Here is a 21,246-nt window from a genome sequence, read left to right on the forward strand (position 1 = left end):
GCCAGAGATGAGAAAAAAGTGCATTTATTAATAATTTGAGGTGGGCGGCTGAACCTGAACTGCTGCTCATTGCGCCCCCACCTAACTGTACAAACCCCGCCCCCTGCCCTGCCTTCACCATTTTGTGAAAAGGACACTTGAGCCCACCTGAGCTTTGCTCCGCCCATCTGCTAAAAACCAACACACACTCGATAAAAAACAAACACGAGTAACAAAAGGCTCCGCCCTCTTCAGAGGAAGGCGGGAGGGGCCGGTGCCGCGTAACGTCCTCTCATTGGTCTGCCAGGATGATTGGTCTGTGAGGAGGTGTGGCCTGCACAGCCTGTCCTCTCCAATGAGGAGGAAGGGGTGGAGCTAGTCTGTGTCGGAGTCACTGGATTCCTCAGAGGAGCTCTGGTCTTCATCGTCCTCGTCTTCCTCATCGTCGTTCTGAGAAAGAACAGTAAGTGGTCACAAAACAGGAAGTTCTATATCCTGCAACACATGAAGGGGCGGACCGATGAAAGGGCCCCGCCCACAAGGTCATTTATCAATATTTATATAAAAAGTACTTTCAAAATAAAACAGGATATTGTCTCTGCTGGACGGGCGATGAACGCCGCGGTCAGTCGGTCACTCGTGTCTCCATGGACACATGACTGACCTCATCGTCGTCGCTGTCTGTGCTTCCTGACGTCTCGTCGTCTTCGTCGGAGTCCGATGACTCGCTCTTCTCCTCCTCCTCATCCGAGTCAGACATGTCCTGCTGGGATACGGACAGACCCTGTTCACCACCACGAACGCCACGTGAGACTTAGCCCCGCCCCCAGCCTTTCTGACTAAGTAGCTGTCGTTACCTTGGCTCGGTACGCCATCGCCCTCTTGCTCACCGCCACTCCGGGTGTCGCAGCTCTTGAGCTTCCCGCCTTCCCCTTCGCAGTCACGCGGACTTTAGCTACGGGGCTGCTGCGAACTTTGGCGGTGCTGCGACGTTTCTAAACAAACAAACAAAGGTTAGCGCTGTCGTCCAGGTGACGCACGGACAGGTGAGGCGGCGTGAGAGACTCACCGAAGACGAGATCTCCTTGTAGACGGCGCGGTCCTGAGGAGACAGAGACTGAGGAGGGAAACGGGCATGTTAGCGACCAGCAGGGGGCGACAAACTTAACCTTTTACTAATATTTCATTTGTCAGCGGAGGCGGAGTCATCGTGCCTCACCTTGACCCAGGCCTCCAGCTCCGCCTTGTACTCCACCTGCTGCTCCTCTACCAGCTTCTTGTACTTGTCCTTCTGGCTCTGGCTCAGCTTCTGCCAGCGTTTCCCGATCTCCACCATCCGCTCCTTCAGGCTGAAGTGGTTCAGCTCGCCGTTGGTCAGCAGCTCCTGGGAGAACATCTGGTAGCCGCTCCTATTGGACAGAGACAGCAGTGCACAGAGCGAGGCGACCGTGACACCGCGGCCGACCGCCAACGTTTCAATAAAGGTTTTTGAATCGGGGGCGCAGACTCACACTGGAGGCTTCTTCGGCTCGCCGTCAAACTTGGGCTTCCGCTGACCCCCGGCTGGAGTCCTCATCTCCAACAGCTCCCTCTGCAGGACACCCACAGTCAGTACTAGAGACGGACCGATCGATATTACGTATCGGTGTCGGTCAGATACTGACGTAAATTACTGCATCGGATATCGGAGAGAAATACAAAATGTAATCGATCTATTAAATATCAAAAAAGCACCTCACAAAACTTGCGACCTGCACGTCAGAGCAGTATGCATCACGTGATAGAGCGGCTGTGGCGTGCCCTGTGGTCTGGTTCAGCATTTGTAGCGTCGCTACCAAACCAGCATTTCATCTCCGAGGAAGTTTTCCCAGAGAGAAGTAAAGCAAGTGTGTAAGTTCATCTCTGAATGTTTGTAAAGCATTCCCACGTTAAGCTTAACAACAGATATATGGAGCGACTGCCTCTTCTTGCTGCTACTTCAATCATAAACTGATCAATGATCAGCTGATCGTCTCTCTTCTTTGTTTTTGTCTCACTTTGCACCAGAAAGAGGAAACCAGCAGCTGAACAACAGCAGCACGTTTAAGCTTGATCAGCTGTTGTTAGAATTTATTTAATATTATTTCTACACCAGGATCTTTTTCTACAGCTGACGTAACTGTGCAGGGGCGGAGCTAGCAAAGTTTAGCCAGGGGGGCCGATAGGGCATGAACAGGGAAAAGGGGGCACAAAGACATACTTTTCTTTCTTATTCTCATTTAAAATGTTGAGCTTTTAATAAATAATTATCTGAATCTGACACCCAAAGTTTTAATCTGATGTAAAATGTATAGAAGTCCATTACTGTATATAATAACTGTTAAGTCTAATATACCCTAGTAAGCTGTAGTACTTTTTCCTTTGGGAACCATCTGTGCAGTCTGCAGTTCTGTTGAAGAAAGATGTTGAATCTATTTAATTATTCTTGAAAAATAATTTATTTATTTTTTTTTGCTGGGAGTTTGCAGCCCTGTTAGTTAGGTTGCTTGATATTTCTGCTAAGTACTCTTTAAAACACCAGAATAGGAGGATGGAGCAGGTTTAAGTTTATTAGATTGATCAGTTTTGCTGAACTATGAAATATTTTGGCTGCAGTGTGTTTTTTGCATACAGGTATAACAGAATAGCTTTAGTGTTGTTGTTTATTTAAACTGGAGTATGAACTTATACAAAATGCAGCAAGATATAAAAAAAACAGTTTTACTGATTAAAAAAACACTATATTGGTTTCATATCGGTATTGGACATAAAGTGGAATCGTGCATCTCTAATCAGTACAACAAAACACAGCAGGGGGAGGAGCTAAACACAAAGAAGGGCACTAACTAGGGGAGCAAAGAGGGTGGAGCCATAACCAAACAGGAGTCATGTGAGTGTAAAAGCAGCTGTTGTTGACGTGCTAGCTGCTGCACTGACTGCAACTGGAAACCAGTGACAGGGAGCTGGAAGGTACAGGAGGAGGAACAGTATTCCCAGCGAGAGGAGGAGGAGGGTGTAATTACCGTGGCGAGGAACCCACGGTAATTACCAAACATCTGATTGTTGGGTCAACCTTACAATCTGAAGCGCCCTGAGGGGACTGTTGTTGTGATTTGTATAAATAAAACTGAATTGAAGACCCCGTGAGCTAACAGCTAAAGTAGCATGACCCACCCCCCCCAACGCGGTACGTTAGCAGTGCGTTACTTTGTTTCTTCTTTGGATACATTTTTCTCTAAAAAGAAAGGTGAGAAAAACTTCCCGTTTGGCGGCGGATATCAGAGCCGAACCTCGTAACGTTTCTGGTCTTCTGCCGCCTTCTTGATCCACAGAATCTTCTCCTTCTTCTCCATCGAGTTCCACGCCATGTCCATCGCTGCCTGGGCCTTCCTGCGGTCACTCTGTGGGTTGTGTCACATGACACTCAGTGACGGTACAGTTTTTACCTGCCATTTACTGCACGCGCTCCTTACTCTGTATTTAGCCAGGTAGTCGCCAATCACGCTATGCTGCCACATCTCCGCCGCCGTCTTTGGCGTCTCTGGAAGCTTTGCTGCTGCCGTCTTTTTCCCGTCCCGTCTTTCTTTTGGCGTTCCAGCAGGGACCCACGGCTCAGACTCCGCCTCCCGACACCGCTCCTATTTAAAGAACACAAATGTGTTCAGACAGTTTCCGGTGATGTTGCAGATGGCGCCGGCTCGGCAGGTTGGTTACATCACCGTTCAGACTGAGCGCCCAATAAACAGGCGCCAGGCGCACCTTGACTGATGGAGACTTGGCTCTGTGGGGGCTCGAGGCCACGCCTGCACCCAATTTGGCCCCACCCATTTTCTCCTCAGTCATGACTCTGTCACGCTCCTCCTCTGGAAGACTCTGAGAGAGAAGCAGAGGTTACTTCCTGTTTCCTGTAGTTCAAGCAGCAGCTCTGGAGCCTCAGTGGACAGGATCAAACATGACAGCCAATCACAACGTGCCTTATTACTGTACGATCTACTGTACACAGCGCCTCGAGGCGACTGCTGGATGAATAAAAGTGAATTGAGGACCATCTGTAGTAAGAAACTGGTCGTTTCTAGTTAGCCAATCAGCCTGCGCTTTCACAGTTAGACCCCGCCCCATCCCGTTAATTCCAACCATGAAGGTGTAAATACAGCCCCGCCCATCTCTGTCCCGTCGGTGGGCGTTTCCTCTCGCTCTTCAAGGCGCTCTGAGGTCTTACCTCCAGGAAGCGCTGCAGGTCGATGTCATACTGCTTCTTTTTCTGTGGAGACAAAGCTGAGGTTAGAGAGAGGTCAGAAGTCGGAGGTCAGAGCGGTGCCGTCACTCACCTGCTCGCAGCGTTTCTGGAACATGTCCTTCTCCTTCTGCGTCATCATCTTCCACTGTTTGCTGCACAGCACCATGCGCTCCGTGCTCGGAACGTCCTTCATGTTCACCATGAGCTCGGCGCAGTACAGCGAGTACCCGTTACTGCGAAACACAGGTACAAAACGCAGTACAGTGAGTATCGTTACTGCGAAACACAGGTACAAAACGCAGTACAGTGAGTACCCGTTACTGCGAAACAGGCAAAACGCAGTACAGCGAGTACCCGTTACTGCGAAACTGGCAAAACGCAGTACAGCGAGTAACCGTTACTGCGAAACAGGCAAAACGCAGTACAGCGAGTATCGTTACTGCAAAACAGGCAAAACGCAGTACAGCGAGTATCGTTACTGCAAAACAGGCAAAACGCAGTACAGTGAGTACCCGTTACTGCGAAACAGGCAAAACGCAGTACAGTGAGTATCGTTACTGCGAAACAGGCAAAACGCAGTACAGTGAGTACCCGTTACTGCGAAAAAGGCAAAACGCAGTACAGCGAGTACCCGTTACTGCGAAACACAGGTACAAAACGCAGTACAGTGAGTAACCGTTACTGCAAAACAGGCAAAACGCAGTACAGTGAGTACCCGTTACTGCGAAACAGGCAAAACGCAGTACAGTGAGTATCGTTACTGCGAAACAGGCAAAACGCAGTACAGCGAGTATCGTTACTGCGAAACAGGTAAAACGCAGTATAGTGAGTATCCGTTACTGGAAAATAGGCAAAACGCAGTACAGCGAGTACCCGTTACTGCAAAACAGGCAAAACGCAGTACAGTGAGTACCCGTTACTGCGAAACAGGCAAAACGCAGTACAGCGAGTATCGTTACTGCGAAACAGGCAAAACGCAGTACAGTGAGTACCCGTTACTGCAAAACAGGCAAAACGCAGTACAGCGAGTACCCGTTACTGCAAAACAGGCAAAACGCAGTACAGCGAGTACCCGTTACTGCGAAACAGGCAAAACGCAGTACAGTGAGTACCCGTTACTGCAAAATAGGCAAAACGCAGTACAGTGAGTACCCGTTACTGCAAAATAGGCAAAACGCAGTACAGTGAGTACCCGTTACTGCAAAATAGGCAAAACGCAGTACAGTGAGTACCCGTTACTGCGAAACAGACAAAACGCAGTACAGTGAGTACCCGTTACTGCAAAATAGGCAAAACGCAGTACAGTGAGTACCCGTTACTGCGAAACAGACAAAACGCAGTACAGTGAGTACCCGTTACTGCAAAACACAAGTACAAAACGCAGTACAGTGAGTACCCGTTACTGCGAAACAGACAAAACGCAGTACAGTGAGTATCCGTTACTGCAAAACACAGGTACAAAACGCAGTACAGTGAGTACCCGTTACTGCGAAACAGACAAAACGCAGTACAGTGAGTACCTGTTACTGCAAAACACAGGTACAAAACGCAGTACAGTGAGTACCTGTTACTGCAAAACACAAGTACAAAACGCAGTACAGTGAGTACCTGTTACTGCAAAACACAAGTACAAAACGCAGTACAGTGAGTACCCGTTACTGCAAAACACAGGTACAAAACGCAGTACAGTGAGTACCCGTTACTGCAAAATAGGCAAAACGCAGTACAGTGAGTACACGTTACTGCGAAACAGGCAAAACGCAGTACAGTGAGTATCCGTTACTGCGAAACAGGCAAAACGCAGTACAGCGAGTACCCGTTACTGCGAAACAGGCAAAACGCAGTACAGCGAGTACCCGTTACTGCGAAACAGGCAAAACGCAGTACAGTGAGTCTGGGATTGGTGGTTGCCAGGACGACGGAGTCAGGCTCCACCCCTTAGGTCCAGTCAAAGGAACTGTTCAACTCCGGCACGGAGTCCTGACCTCCGGCACCGGACATCTGACCTCCTGCACGGAGTCCTGACCTCCAGCACGGAGTCCTGACGTCCTGCACGGAGTCCTGACCTCCTGCACGGAGTCCTGACCTCCTGCACGGAGTCCTGACCTCCTGCACCGGACATCTGACCTCCTGCACGGAGTCCTGACCACCTGCACGGAGTCCTGACCTCCAGCACGGAGTCCTGACCTCCTGCACGGAGTCCTGACGTCCTGCACGGAGTCCTGACGTCCTGCACGGAGTCCTGACGTCCTGCACGGAGTCCTGACCTCCTGCACGGAGTCCTGACCTCCTGCACCGGACATCTGACCTCCTGCACGGAGTCCTGACCACCGGCACGGAGTCCTGACGTCCTGCACGGAGTCCTGAACTCCTGCACGGAGTCCTGACGTCCTGCACGGAGTCCTGACGTCCTGCACGGAGTCCTGACCTCCGGCACCGGACATCTGACCTCCGGCACCGGACATCTGACCTCCGGCACCGGACATCTGACGTCCTGCACGGAGTCCTGACCTCCAGCACGGAGTCCTGACGTCCAGCCTGGAGTCCTGACGTCCAGCCTGGAGTCCTGACGTCCTGCACGGAGTCCTGACGTCCTGCACGGAGTCCTGACCTCCTGCACGGAGTCCTGACCTCCAGCACGGAGTCCTGACCACCAGCACGGAGTCCTGACCTCCTGCACAGGACTCCAACATCTGACCCCACGATGCTCTTCTGGATGAACAGTCACAAATTCCCACAAACACTCCTAAACCTGTGGAAATCCTTCCAGAGGAGCGCCGACATCATGTTACACTCACGCTCTGCCGTCAGGAGGTCAGGTGACGTAAGTTGTCAGATGATACAGCCATCATTGGATGCGTATCAGACGGGAATGATCAGGAATACAGGGGGGTCATCAGTGACTCTGTTGGCTGGTGTGAGACCAACGTACTCCAAATCAACGCCGGCAAGACAAAGGAGATGATCATAGACTTCAGGAGGAAGTCACCCCCTACAACACCGGTGAACATCCGAGGGAAAGACACTGAGATAGTGGACTCTTATAAGTACCTGTGTGTTCACCTCAGCAATAAACTGGACTACAAATACAGACGTCCTGTATAAGAAGGGCCAGAGTCACCTGCTGAGGAGACTGAGGTCCTTCGGAGTCTGCAGGACTCTGTTAAGGACCATCTGTGGTAGCATCTGCCCTTTTCTATGCAGTGGCCTGCTGGGGGAGTGGATGCACGGACAGGAACAGGACTGACAAACTGGTGCGGAGGTCTAGCTCCGTGCTGGGATGTCCCCTGGAGTCTGTGGAGGTGGTTGGTGAGGGGAGGATGTTAGTAAAGCTGACATCCATCATGAACAACCCACATCACCCACTGCATGAGTCTGTGAGTGGGCTGAGCAGCTCCTTTAGTCAGAGACTGAAACTCCCTCGCTGCAGGAAGGAGCGCTTTGGCAGATCATTCATCCAACAGCAGTTAGACTCTATAACTGACATCACGATGTCATGAGTCACTGTGAACATCCACGGTCACCACCTCATGCATAATGGACCTTCATGTGTACGGACATGTGCAGGTATATGTGTCTGCATATGTATATTTAGTGTGTACGTGTACATGTGTGTAAACAGGAATAGTAGTGGTACAATAGTTATATCAAGCTATATAGTTTATGTCGTCCATATTTCCAACCATATCCATAATCACATACTGTGTGTGCTACCATTGTATGTAGTGTATCTTACTTTTTTCATTGATTGTACTTATTTGTATTCTTGTATTTCCTTCTGATATCTGTACCTGAGCTGAGCTGACGCAAAAATGTCCCCGTTGTGGGATCAATAAAGTCTTATCTTATCTTAAAGTAATGAAAGCTTCAATCTCCGTCTGAATCTGAATAAAATAATAAATGTCGTCTTATTTTGTCAAAGCTTCTAAAACTGAGAAAGTTGAACATGTGAACTTCTGAGGGGCGCGACCTCTCGGCTGTAGCTGCGGCAGCGTCAGCGTGAACATGTCAGCGCAGACTCACGGGGGAGGTTTGGTCGGCCGGCCGTCGAACTTGTCTTTCAGCTGTCTCTCGGCTTTGGTGAGGACGGAGCGCACGTGATCGTCCGAGTTCACGTCTGGATGAGCTTCCAGGTACACCCTCATGCTGTCCTGCAACAGGAAGTGCAGTCGTGAGAAGCAGCGGCGAGACTTTCGGTTTCAGCCCAGATCATCATCACATCGCCCACACGTCCCAGAAGCCGTTACAAACACCGGAGCTGGTGTCGGCTCGCTTCCAGGACTCGTGTCGTGATGATGGTTCAGGTGAAACGCCGAAGCGCCTGCTTCTCTCTGGTACCTCGTAATCTTTCTGGAGCTCCAGCGCCTTGCTGATCCACTTCAGTCTCCTCTTGTCGGACAGCTGGGACCACTGTCTCCTCAGAGCCTCCTTCAGCTCCTTTTGACTCACCTGAAACAGAAACACAGTCGTGAGGATGTCGACACGGGTCCTGACCACGCTCCGGGCCTCGAACCGGCAGCAGGTCTACCAGCTGCCGCCGTGAAACTGTCCGCAGACGTCCGTGACAACACGGGCAGAGAAATCAGAGCGCCGAGTTCATGCTTGTGACAAAGTGGCTAGGAGAGAAGTCATTTGCCATTTGTCACTTGTGTATGTTGTTATTCTGTGTTCTGTTATCCTATAGTCTATCATAATGCTTTAATGTAAACACAGCACATGTAGCCTTGGCTCTACATACTATCCCGGGTCTGTTTGTGGTAGCATTGGTTATATTCATTTCATCTGTGCAAATGTACTTAAAGCTAAATGTCACTTCATCATTAATTGATTTGAATCTTTCATTTGTTTATGTAGTTTGGTTATACTTATCGTGTGTTCCTCTGAACAGGTCCTATGTGTAAAACGGGTATGTGGGAATGGCCGCCCCAGTACTTCCTGATTTTATAGGATATGATGTCACTGATCATGTCAATTGGGTGTAACCAAATGAAGGGGTGTTTCTTTTGTGTAAAATTGTTTATTTCATTTAAAATAACCTTATGAGTCAGAGTAAGTGAAGAGATTGACTTTTCAAACTGTTTAGTTGGGTGAACGAGTTTGTTAAGTGGAAAAATTATTTTATTTCTGTTTCTTTGGACTAGACTGTGTTATTTAGTCTACCCTGTTTTCCCAATGGCGGAGGTTAATGAGATCCAGGTGTGAGTAGAATTTTATATAAAGCAGGTGAGATTTTGACTGAGAGGTTCTTATGTTTTTGTGAAATAATTGTTGAAAGGCAACGCCAGAAAATAAAGAACACTTAAAAGAAACTTGAACAGTCTGCAGATGCTGTCTTCCTATCACCTTCCATGCTGCTTATGTCACGCTACTTCACAATGCTGAATGCGTGCATGCTGAACGCGTGAATGCTAAACGCGTGAATGCTGAACACGTGAATGCTAAACGCGTGAATGCTAAACGCGTGAATGCTGAACGAGTGAATGCTAAACGCGTGAATGCTAAACGCGTGAATGCTAAACGCGTGAATGCTGAACGAGTGAATGCTAAACGCGTGAATGCTAAACGCGTGAATGCTAAACGCGTGAATGCTGAATGCGTGAATGCTAAACGCGTGAATGCTAAACGCGTGAATGCTGAACGCGTGAATGCTAAACGCGTGAATGCTAAACGCGTGAATGCTAAACGCGTGAATGCTAAACGAGTGAATGCTAAACGCGTGAATGCTAAACGCGTGAATGCTGAACGCGTGAATGCTAAACGCGTGAATGCTAAACGCGTGAATGCTAAACGCGTGAATGCTGAACGAGTGAATGCTAAACGCGTGAATGCTAAACGCGTGAATGCTAAACGCGTGAATGCTAAACGCGTGAATGCTAAACACGTGAATGCTGAATGCGTGAATGCTAAACGCATGAATGCTAAACGCGTGAATGCTGAATGCGTGAATGCTGAAGGAGTGAATGCTAAACGCGTGAATGCTGAACGAGTGAATGCTAAACGCGTGAATGCTGAATGCGTGAATGCTGAAGGAGTGAATGCTAAACGCGTGAATGCTGAACGAGTGAATGCTAAACGCGTGAATGCTGAATGCGTGAATGCTGAAGGAGTGAATGCTAAACGCGTGAATGCTGAACGAGTGAATGCTAAACGCGTGAATGCTAAACACGTGCACAATTCTGTCGCTCCGCCCAAGTCTGCGTCTGTTTCACATTTGGCCCAACGACATCCTTAGAAACACGTTTGCTTGTTTCACCTGCTCCACGGTGGTTTGCGCGGAGCGGTCGAGCCCTCCGATTGGACCAGAGCGGCTGCGGCTGCACAGAGACATGCATGTGTGTGCTGAGCGTACCTCAGGGTGCAGCTTCATGTAGGTCTTCTTCTCGTGGTTGTACCACAGCTGTTGGGGGGTTTTGGGTTTCTCCGGCAGGTCCGACTTCTTCCTCTCCTCGATCAGCTCGGGGTGCTCCTCCCTGCGATCAGCTGACATTAGCCATGTGTGCGCCAACACCGTGACCAGCACTGCTACATGTGACAGGAAGTAGAACTCACTTGAATCGAGCCATGTTCTTCTCGAAGTCTTCTTTCTCACGCTGGAACTCTGTGATGTACTTTTGCTGCGGGAGGACAAACAAACATGTGTTTGGTTTTTGGGGACTCGAACGCGGACTGCGAGCTCGGGTTGTGCGGCTGAGCGCACCTTCTTCTTGTCGGGCAGCTCCTTGTACTTCTTGGACAGGATCTTGGTGAGGTCCAGGTTGCTCATCTCTGGGTGGATTTTGGCGTATTTGGCTCGTTTCTCCATGAAGAAGCGAAAGTATGGCGTCAGAGGCTTCTTCGGGAAATCTGGGTGAGTCTGCACACGAGAGAGGTCAAAGGTCACAGGTGAACCAGCACATGTCCCAGCAGGTTCTGGCTCCAGGGGGCCTCACCTTCAGTTTCTTGCCTTTATACGGGTTCTTCACGAACTCGATGGCGTCCACGATGAGCTCCGTCATGGTTCGGTACTTCCTGACCTGAAACACAGACTCAGGTCAGTTGAACCGTCAGACACACCTTAAACCGAAAAGCTTTAAATCAACACAGCGATGGCGCAGAGGCGTGGTCTTCGGCCAGCGTACCTCAGACGAGACTTTCTGCCACTTCAGGCGACACATCTCGCCGGTGAAGCCGCCAAAACAAACTTTCTCCCAATCAAAGTGCGACTCGGTGGTTTTGTACTTCATGGCGTCTCCATCAGGCAACAGGGTGCGAATCCTCTCCAGCAGAGTCAGACAGTCCTCCTTACTCCAGTCATCTGAGCAGGGAGACAGCGGTCAGGGCGGGGCCGGCGAGGGCGCGTGCCCCGCGGCCGAACGTCACAGAAAAACACGTTCGTACGTTTTCACAAAAATTGCCAAAATGGTCGTCTGTGAGGACGAAGGTGCACACAGGCGTAACGCTGCAAACACTTACACGCTCATTCCAAGTGTCATCAACTTCCTGCAGTCGCCACCAGCAACTTCCTGTGTGGACGCTGCTTTAGGCCTACATGAACTGACAGGAGTCCCTGAACACCTGACAGCGCTAACAGCAGGGCGGCGCTTACCTGGTTCAGTCTTGACCCTGGTGCTCTGAGCCGTGGAGACGCTGCTGCTGCCGTTCATCCTGCAGTGACCGACGGAGGAGGCTCCGCCCCTCCCTCTGAAACACAAAATCAAACAGGTTTACTGCAGCAGGAAGTGCTCACGTGACCATCAGTACGGCTCAGCTCGCGTACTTCCTGTTTCTGCCTGTGTGGGGCAGTACCGAGGCCAACAACACCTGATCTAATGCCCTGTTCTGGCTCCACAGGGGGCGCTCTCGAGCTCGTCCTTTAGCCTGACTGCAAGAGGCGTCGTCTGAAACGGGCGCCGTGACAGAGGACGCCCTGTCCTAAATCACTAAAGGACCAATGCGGGTGTTTTACATCAGTGTCAGGTGAGAAAGGCCGCAGGACCAAAGGGGGCTGGATTTAATGTGACCGTGTTTTTACGGCGCCCCCTGCTGACCCGCGCAGCGTTTTGACACGTTTGGCTCTCTGTAGCTCAGAGGAGGCGGGCTTTCGGGGCGGGTCACTCGCCTGTGACAGGCTAGAAGTAAGTGGAGCGTGAGTCACTGAGCAGAATATGTCGCCTGATCACCTGACACGTCACCTGATCCCTGCTGCCCTGTAGGCTAACGGTGACACGTTGAAGGTCAGTGACATCACCTGTTGCTGTAGAGAATGTACCAGGTGTATTTATAGAGGATGACAGCTGGCCGCCACCACACTTTCACACCTTCATCTTCTGCCCAATCAGCTTGCAGCTCACACCATGGCGGCCCAACAGTATGCGAACTTCCTGTAGGCTTCTTTTCATTTACAGAAATCAATCTGAGCATGCTCAGAAACGAGATTCTGCACGCAGTGAGGACACTGTGTTTAAGAGTCCTCCAGGTGTGGCATGCAGAAAGGCTCCAGAGCGCCACCCTCAGTGATAAAAACGTCAATGCACACTTTAAGCTCTGTGTATGACGTTTGGGTCGTTCCTAAAGCCACGCCCCCACACCTGGGCACCATCACCTGTAGTCAGATTCTTCCGAAGACGCAGCTGCTCTTCACACATCTGTGGCGCCATGGCGGATCCTGATCCTTCGCCACTGGACAAAAAATGATGACTGAGGGTCTGCAGCTGCCTGCACAGGTGTGATCAGAGTGCACGCCCACTCACAGCGCCAGCTACAGGACACAGCCAATCAGAATGTTTCACCTGCAGCAGCTTCACTGCGAGGCTGCCCACCTGTGTGCGGCCATTGTTTGAATGACCTCAGACTGACGTGCACCTCAACTGTCCTCACCTGGCTGAGCATTAAACTCACGTGACATCACACCAGGGTAACCACAGAGGTAACCGGAAACAGTGCGTGTTTGGTGACATTGCTGATGATCGATTCTCAGACGGGAGCTGATCTCTCACACGCACCGGGGCCATTCTGCAGACGCTCCCCGGGTTCTGGGTCCGGACGGCCGGGGAGCTGGGCTCGGCCCGGTAAGCTCTCCGGGCCGCCAGCTTCCAGCCTCCCGGTAATGGCGTCCATCCTCCGGCAGGAGTCAGCACGTAGCTTCCGCTGGCACGAACCGCCGGACCGAGCGCGAAGGTTTCCCGGTGAAACCCGTCTGAGCGACGCGGAGACCAAACCGGAACAAACCGGATGGAACCGGATAAAAGACCCGAGCGAAAGTCTCCGGACGGCACACGTGGAGCGTTTAACGGCTTTAATCCGACAAAATGATGACACGTAAAAAGGTCGAGCTCGAGTCTACCCGCGGTGCAGGAGCACCAGAACCCCCGAACCGCCGAACCCTTTACCCGCAGAACCGGAGCTTTGTGCGGGCGGGACGGGCTGCAGCTGCCCCACAAGCCTCCGCTGCAAAGCCGCCATGAATGTTGTGGCGACTCGGGGACGAGCGAGCAGAAAAACCCAGAAATGCGTTTAAAATCGGAACCTGGCGCTTACCTGCTGGTTCGGACAGAAAGCCGGGGTGATTCTGCACGGCACCGTGCCGGTTCGGCTGCTTTCGGGACCGTGGAAGTGTGTTTTTTTCAGCCGTAAACCCCGGGGAGTCAGGTCGAAACGAATCCGACAAAAGGAGCGTCTAGTCCGGTATGAAACTCCGCCCAGCGCCGCAGGGGGAGGAACTCCGGGGGAAAACATGAGGACAAAGGCGGAGGATGAAACCAGAGACAGCGGCCACAGCGGCAGCCAGCCCCGCTGGAGCCGCAGCACACGCACTTTTTAACGGATGCTATTTTACATTTACGCCGTTTTCACTCAAACCCAACTGCGACTGCGTGGTCCGAGCCCTCCCCGCCACCCGCCACCCTCTCCGGGTCCAGATGCTGAAGCGGTGGGAGGCCCGGGGACCGCCGGCTGGCCCCGGCAGAGATGCGGCCGGGGGCCCGCGGAGCACAGCGGATGCTCCGGGAGGAAACCGTCGGTGCTGCCGGCAGCTCGGGGCTCCCTCCACGGCCCGGCGCGGTGCTGATCGCGGGCTGAGAGGCGGCAGAGGAGCCCGCTAAGAGCAGCCGAGTCCCCGTGATCAGTGAGGTCATCATCTGAATCCGCACCTGCCGCAGGTGGGGTGAGGTGGTTCTGCTTTTTGTCCTAATAAACTTTTTTATTTAGAATAAAACCAGCCTTTATTGTGAGTTCTTGTGACTTTAATTCTGGAGCAAACTCGGAGGACCCTGCCACCTGAGGTGAGGACAGGTGCACCTCACCTGTGGGACTCTGAGGTCTGAGCTGGGGTCCGGTTCTGGTGGACCGTGGAGCCCTCACAAACACAGCCAGTGGCCCCTGAGCGCCACTGCTGGCCCGGATGTTCAGCACGTTAAAGCGACAGTGTTGGGGTAATGACGTCATCCGTACTAACAGCGCGTGCAGCAGCTTGTCTAACGATGAAGTGTCAGGCTGTGCACGTGGACAGCCCAGGATGAGCCACCAATCAGCTGATCAGGTGTCTGCAGCTGTCAGAGCCTCAACATCCTCAAGAGGAAACACTGCAGACCAATCGATCGGCTCACTGACCGGTCGATCGGCTCACTGACCGATCGATCGGCTCACTGACCGGTCGATCGGCTCACTGACCGGTCGATCGGCTCACTGACCGATCAACTGATTGATTGAGCGGACCCACAAAGTTGAAACTCACATATTTCACAGGACTTTGTGCAGAATTTACACTCACAGCCACTTTATTAGGTACAGCTCCTCCTCACAGCTGCTTCGTCTGCTCCCTGGGGTCCGGACACACCGACTCCTAAATCATCATTCTGACGGCTCCTCTTCATCACCCTTCATCATCCTGCTACCCTGTGATTGGCTGGTGAGATATCTGAGTTGAACAGATGCACCTAATAAAGTGACTGTAAATAAAATTAGTGTGTATTGTATTCATGCATTTTAATATATGTTTGTATTTAGTGTGTTTGAACATGTTTCTGTGGGTGACGTGAACCTCATGCTGTAAAATCTGCTGCTCTTCTCTCACACACACACAGACACACACAGACACACACTCACAGGCACTCCTAAAGCTTAATCACCAACAGCTTCATGCTCTTATTTTGAAATATCGCAGCAGGTCATGGTCAGGGTTCCTTCTTAGTACCTGAGCCTGTCACACAGCAGCGTCACACAGGTGATGCTGATTGGATAATCTGGCTGCGAGCTTGGTTGAGCACCAGTCAGACTTCCTACAGCAATAAGAAAATACGTAGTTTATTCCAAGAAGATATCGTCTCTCCCATATATAATATCTTATTGGAACCGATATGTTCCAGATATCAAGTGGAGGACAGTCTGGATGATCCCCCATAAATGTTTGATTGTAAATAAGGTGAAGGAAGTCTCATTTAAAATTCTACATAAATGTTATCCAGCCAGTCACTACATGGTTAAATTTAAAAGGGACATAAATACTAATTGTACTTTCTGTGGGGATCATCCAGAAACTGTGACACATCTTTTTTGGTACGGTTCTTTTACACAGAGATTCTGGAAGGAATTTAGCAGGTTTGTTATTGTCCATATTTTAAGGGAGTTTTCTTTACGATGGGAAAATGTTTTATTCTGTTTCTTTAAGTTCCCCAAGAAGTATGATAAATGTTTTTTTATGATAAATTTGTTAATACTTTTAGCTAAAAAATTTTATCCATAAATGTTAGTTTACTAACAAAACACCATATTTGTCATTTTTTTAAGGATGTGGAAATGTACATACAATCAATATCAGACCACACCCTCAAAAAGGCTCTCAAAACAATATATGTATGTGAATTTTTGCGTGTATTCTTATAATCTTTACCTTTTTCTTTTACCCCTGGCTTTTTGTGTTCATGTTCTGTTGTTTTGTATACTTCATCTGTTCGTATGTTGTATACTCATTGTTTGTTAAAGCTGTAAACCTGCAGTAAAGGTTTATTTTGGTCCCTTTTTTTCTTCTGCTGTCAGATCTGTTTTCAGAGAAGGCGGGACTTTAGTGTGATATGTTTCATTTATTAAAAACTTTATTTGGATCTGATCTCGAACATGTTTCTTCTTCTTTGCTTTTTGTTCTGTACCGTTTGAAACTGTTACACTCTGCTTGTTTCTTTCTTCTGGTTACGTCATAAGGAGACGCTACGCTAATCGCGACCAACAGAAATATGCATGCGCAGCCTCCACTGGGGGGTGATGGTTTTACAAAACCAAAGGAACACAGGAGAGAGGAGACGGTTATATCCTGACTCAGATTTGGGCATGCTGGTTTGAATAGCACGTTGTTTTTAATGAGAAAACACTGCACAGGGGAGCGTGACTGGACCAGAGAAGAAGAAACAATAGAACATGTTTTAGTGCATTGTCAGAAATATGCTCGGTGAGCTGAAATTGAAACTGGACTTGGTTGATATAAGAACTGGAGAAGTTATCAGGTCATATTTTGTTTTTTAACTCGTTTGTTTGGGAGTATTTGATTCATTTTTGACATTCAGTTCACACTCCACACCAGCTGGTGGCGGTAATGCACCATTTTGCTGTTTGCCAACTGCCAATAAACAATATAAAGAAGAAGAAGCATCCGCTGTGTCCGCCGCGACAGTAGAAGAAGAAGCGGCAGCAGGAAGTGATGCGGCTGTTAGCCTGCAGGCTAACGGGGAGGACATGAAGCTCCTGGACTGAACGTGAGTGATCGTCGACTCCTCTCTCCTCGCGCCTCTGCGCAGACTCAGACTATGGGTCAGTGGCTCCCTGGGAGCGCGAGCTGTTAGCGCGTATCTTAGCGTAGCGGTTAGCTGTTAGCTCGGACTTTAGCGGAGCTGATCCAGGTGAGCCCGGGTGGCTCAAATGCCCGGATCTTCCGGTGAAACGCAACCAACAACTGGTGCCGTGACAAGGCCGCGGAGACAGGTGAGCAAATACCTGAGCAGAGAGCGTCAAAAATACACTTGATTAACAACCGGATCAATCATGGATCGATACCTGCTGACGGCACACAGGAAACCGGAAGTTAGCGTTGTGTAATGGCTTTTCATCCCGCTGGTTGGACTGCCATGCAGGAAGTGACGTGCGAACCGTCAGGGGAGCTTTTCCTCTAAGTGTGTTTCCCCACGATAAAGTCCCAGAGGTCACCCTGTGGTGTGTAGTGGGGGGACAGGATGCTTGCTCTGATTGGACTAAACTGGGCGCAGGTGTAATGTGGAGGCGGAACTTTGACGTTTACTGGGATTTTATCACGTTGCCATGTTCTGATAAACATACAGATGATCTACATCTGCAGGTCATGACCTCACAGCTGATCAGTTTGTGTTTTATCCAATGAGACAAGGTGATTTTACTAAAACCCGCCATACCTGTCCGATGTCGTCTGATGGCGATTACACGGATCCAGTTTGGGAGCCGTCGATAACCTCCCATCAGGCGACATTGTGAGGTTCGGCCTTCAGCAGCCACAGGTGTCCTGCAGATGTTCGGACGTCGGTTTCGCTCGTCTGTCTGAGCCGTCAGCTTTGAGTTAGGAAGTAACTGTGTCGACCTGAGAGAGGAGCTCACCTGCTCGTAGTACTCTCACAGTACTGTATGTATCGCAGTACTGTATGTATCACAGTACTGTATGTATCACAGTACTGTATGTATCACAGTACTGTATGTATCACAGTATTGTATGTATCACAGTACTGTATGTATCACAGTACTGCGACACTGTGACAGTGGAGCTCTGTCTGTGGGACACCTGCCCCTAAAGGTGTGTTTTCTTTCTTTCCATGGTTCATAAAAAGCTTCAGTCATGTTGGAGTGAAAGGACAAGTGAGGGGTTCTCAGGTAAACAAGAAGTGTGTGTATATACCTGAAGCTAAGCTCCGCCCTCTCCCTACAGGTGTGTGAGCTGTGCTGACCTTGGCGGCGATGGCGCTGATCGAAGGTGTCGGTGATGAGGTGACGCTGCTGTTCGCCGCTCTGCTGCTGCTAACGGTGCTGCTGCTCGCCTGGATCTCCACCCGCACATCCGAGCCCCCTGAACACCTGTTCACAGGCTCCTCCCCTTTACAGAGGCCTGGGCAAACCCAGCAGGACACGCCCTTTTCATCCACCACCGCCTCCTCATCCTCGTCCCCCTACCCACCATCCTCAACCTCCACGTTCCTCATGTCCTCGTCCTCGCCTTCCTCCTCTGTGAACGACAGCTTCCTGACAGAGGCTCCTCCCACACTAGAGGATGGACAGGTGGGAGGGGACGGGGTGAGGCGCAGAGGAGGAGACGGGGAGGACGCAGCGTCTCAGCGGAATATGGTGGTCAGACTCAAGTTCCTGAACGACACGGAGAGGATGGCGCAGGTCCAACCGCAGGACACGGTCGGGTACATCAAGAGGTACGAGTACTGCATGTAACACTGCATAGAGGAGGAGGAGTTTCAGTAACCCTGAAGCTCCTCCTCCTGCCTGTGCCTTTGGACCCGTTTGCTGACCTCTGACCTCTGACCTCTGACCCTGCAGGACCTACTTTGCGGGGCAGGAGCATCAGGTGCGTCTCATCTATCAGGGCCAGCTGCTGCAAGACGACGCGCAGACGCTCGCCTCGCTGAACCTCGCTCATAACTGCGTGCTGCACTGCCACATCTCGCAGCACGCGGCGCGGGGGGCGGCGGGGGGCCAGCGGGCGGGAGACCAGGTGCGCGTGGCGCTGAACGTGGGCAGCCTGATGGTCCCGCTGCTCGTGCTCATGCTGTCCGTGCTGTGGTACTGTCAGATCCAGTACCGCCAGTTCTTCACCGCCCCCGCCACCGCCTCGCTGGTCGGCGTCACCATCCTCCTCAGCCTGGTGGCCTTTGGCGTCTACCGCCGCTAGCCTGCCGTGGGCCGGCGGCGGGTATGAGACGCCACCTGCAGTTAGTGTTTGTTTCTGTTGCCATGGAGACGTCGTGAGGACAGAGACTCTTATCATTAGATCACGTTTATCTTCATCATCAGCGTGCCTCTTTGATTTCTGTGGGAGGCACAGACACACCTGTCTGCCTCACCTGTGTGTGTGTGTGTGTGTGTGTGCGTGTGCGTGTGTGTGCGTGCGTGCGCGTGTGTGTGTGTGTGAGAGAAAGTTTCAGCTTTTGGAGAAAATCTATTAAACCTTTAATTTATCCCACGGTGTCTGAGTGTGTGTGTCGCACCTGTGCAGGTGATTCTGAGGGTGGAGCTGCTGCAGTCACATGGCTGGTTGGCATCACCTGATTGGCTGGGCGGTCAGCGTTGGGGAATACAGATTTCTCCCTAGCGACAGGTGGTTGCTAAGCAGTCTCTAACCATCCAGGATCAGCTGATAATGGAGTCCATTTCCGGGGTGAAGATTATTATATGGGCTCTTATGTTTGACCTTTGACCCTCTGTGTAGCAGAAGTGTGTAATGTTACAAAATAAAGTTGGATACAAAATGCTCAGAATGAAAGAAGTCATGTGACGACCTCAGACCTTTTCTATAATGTGATTGGTCGGAGCTGCTGCTCTGACATGTTCACAGGTCACGACTCTGTAAATCAAGATCCCGACGACTCGAACCAAAGTCACGAGGAGACGACGGCGAAACCTCAAAACTGTCAAAGTCGCCGACATCACGTCAGCGGCACGAACTCCTCAAATACAACATGTCGAAGAAGACGGAGAGGTGCTGACCGTCAGGTTATCAGGTCATTGTCAAACCTACAAGCAAATATTAGAAATCCAGTTTGAATTTACTGTCAAAAACTTCAACCAGAGATCAGTAAGTGAAGACGCGCGTTTCTAAAAAAGAAAACACAACGATTGTTGTAATAAACATGAGCCCACAACGACAGGCAGCATGAATCAAGATCTCGGGTCTGGAGTTAAGAGGAAGAACAATGTTCCTGTGCACAGGTTCAAACAGCTGATGGTTGGTGGTGTAGCAACGCCATCTGATTCCTTCGTGTTCCTAGACTTCGGAGACACGTGTGAAGATCAAATAACCACCACAGAAGCTGATGCTGATTGGACGTCCTAACAGAGCCCAGGCTACAAACGTTTCTGGGAACTCATCAGCGGCCTTTTACATCGAGTATTGGTAGGAACGTTTCAGACTCTGCTGCCCACAATGAGACCCGGACTATCGCCTCAGTTCCAAAGCCCAACGAGGAGACTAAGAAGCTCCAAATGTCTTCACTGCTCGTCTTTAGCTCTGTCATGGCTCATTTCAGAAACACAGTCCGGTCTCTTCACAGAGCAGTGCTGTATACAGAAAGCTGATGAAGACGATGGATTGTTACAAAGCCTTCGACTCAGCCTTGATAAAGTCCTTGAACACTTTTGGAGTTAAATTCAGAAACGTGATTTGTGTTTGTCCCACATTATTAGCAGCTGCGTCGTCGTACCCGATGGTACCAACCCTAGCTTTACAGCTAATGTTGGAATCTCCCCATATGGATTCATATTGGTCACCAAGATGTTGAAGACTTTTGAAAATCTTCAAAAGTTCAATAACATAAAAAATTAAATGTTTTAGCCACAGATATTATGATAAGTCAACAGATGACACAGCAATATTTTAAAAGATAAACTCCAAGATCCACTAACTATTGAAAAAATGCTGTCCCAGGCATCTGCACTACTACTATTACATTACTATTATTAACATTACTATTATTAACATTACTATTATTAACATTACTATTATCATCATCTGGTTTAACATTAAATGTTAGAAAATGTGAAGTCCTTGCTGTACCTGATGCTCAGAAAAAGATGTTTGTAACATTCCTGTTGACTCCAAAATGAGATATTTGAATCTCACAAAGGACCAAAAACGAAATCAGTCGTTGCCGTGGAGAACAAACTGAACTCATGTGAAACAGCTGCTGTGACCCCGACACTGATGCCACAGCTTCAGAGGTCAGAGTTCAAATCTATGCTTGCGCTCGCTCACCTGTGCACTGCACACACAGGTGAGATCGTACCTGACCAGCGCCTGTTCA

The 21,246-nt window shown here is 50.1% G+C and overlaps 2 protein-coding genes across 3 annotated transcripts; one reads left to right on the forward strand and one right to left on the reverse strand.

The window, feature by feature from the left end:
• Window positions 1-8: 8 nt before the first annotated feature.
• On the reverse strand, window positions 9-14,095 carry ubtfl (upstream binding transcription factor, like). The gene is made up of 20 exons (XM_087831851.1): window positions 13,751-14,095; window positions 11,820-11,914; window positions 11,353-11,528; window positions 11,164-11,247; window positions 10,932-11,087; window positions 10,784-10,848; window positions 10,584-10,704; window positions 8,573-8,683; window positions 8,258-8,385; window positions 4,326-4,467; window positions 4,217-4,258; window positions 3,757-3,870; window positions 3,471-3,635; window positions 3,288-3,398; window positions 1,491-1,570; window positions 1,199-1,388; window positions 1,049-1,096; window positions 837-974; window positions 644-745; window positions 9-429 (listed from the first exon to the last, which is right to left on the reverse strand). The coding sequence occupies exons 2-20, from the start codon at window positions 11,875-11,877 to the stop codon at window positions 355-357; spliced, it is 2,106 nt and encodes a 701-aa protein (XP_087687977.1). The 5' UTR covers window positions 11,878-11,914; window positions 13,751-14,095; the 3' UTR covers window positions 9-354.
• Window positions 14,096-16,860: 2,765 nt separating this feature from the next.
• On the forward strand, window positions 16,861-19,705 carry tmub1 (transmembrane and ubiquitin-like domain containing 1). 2 transcript variants are annotated; one of them, XM_006806997.2, is made up of 3 exons: window positions 16,861-16,956; window positions 18,150-18,642; window positions 18,767-19,705. In XM_006806997.2, exons 2-3 carry the CDS (start codon window positions 18,179-18,181, stop codon window positions 19,116-19,118), a joined length of 816 nt encoding a protein of 271 aa, XP_006807060.1. In that variant the 5' UTR covers window positions 16,861-16,956; window positions 18,150-18,178; the 3' UTR covers window positions 19,119-19,705. The 2 variants fall into 2 exon arrangements, with proteins under 2 accessions (XP_006807060.1, XP_006807061.1); XM_006806998.3 differs by lacking the exon at window positions 16,861-16,956 and adding an exon at window positions 16,973-17,182.
• Window positions 19,706-21,246: the final 1,541 nt, after the last annotated feature.

The sequence above is a fragment of the Neolamprologus brichardi genome, chromosome 18 (genome assembly GCF_056152115.1).
Source record: "Neolamprologus brichardi isolate AB-2024 chromosome 18, ASM5615211v1, whole genome shotgun sequence".
Classification (NCBI taxonomy): Eukaryota; Metazoa; Chordata; class Actinopteri; order Cichliformes; family Cichlidae; genus Neolamprologus; species Neolamprologus brichardi.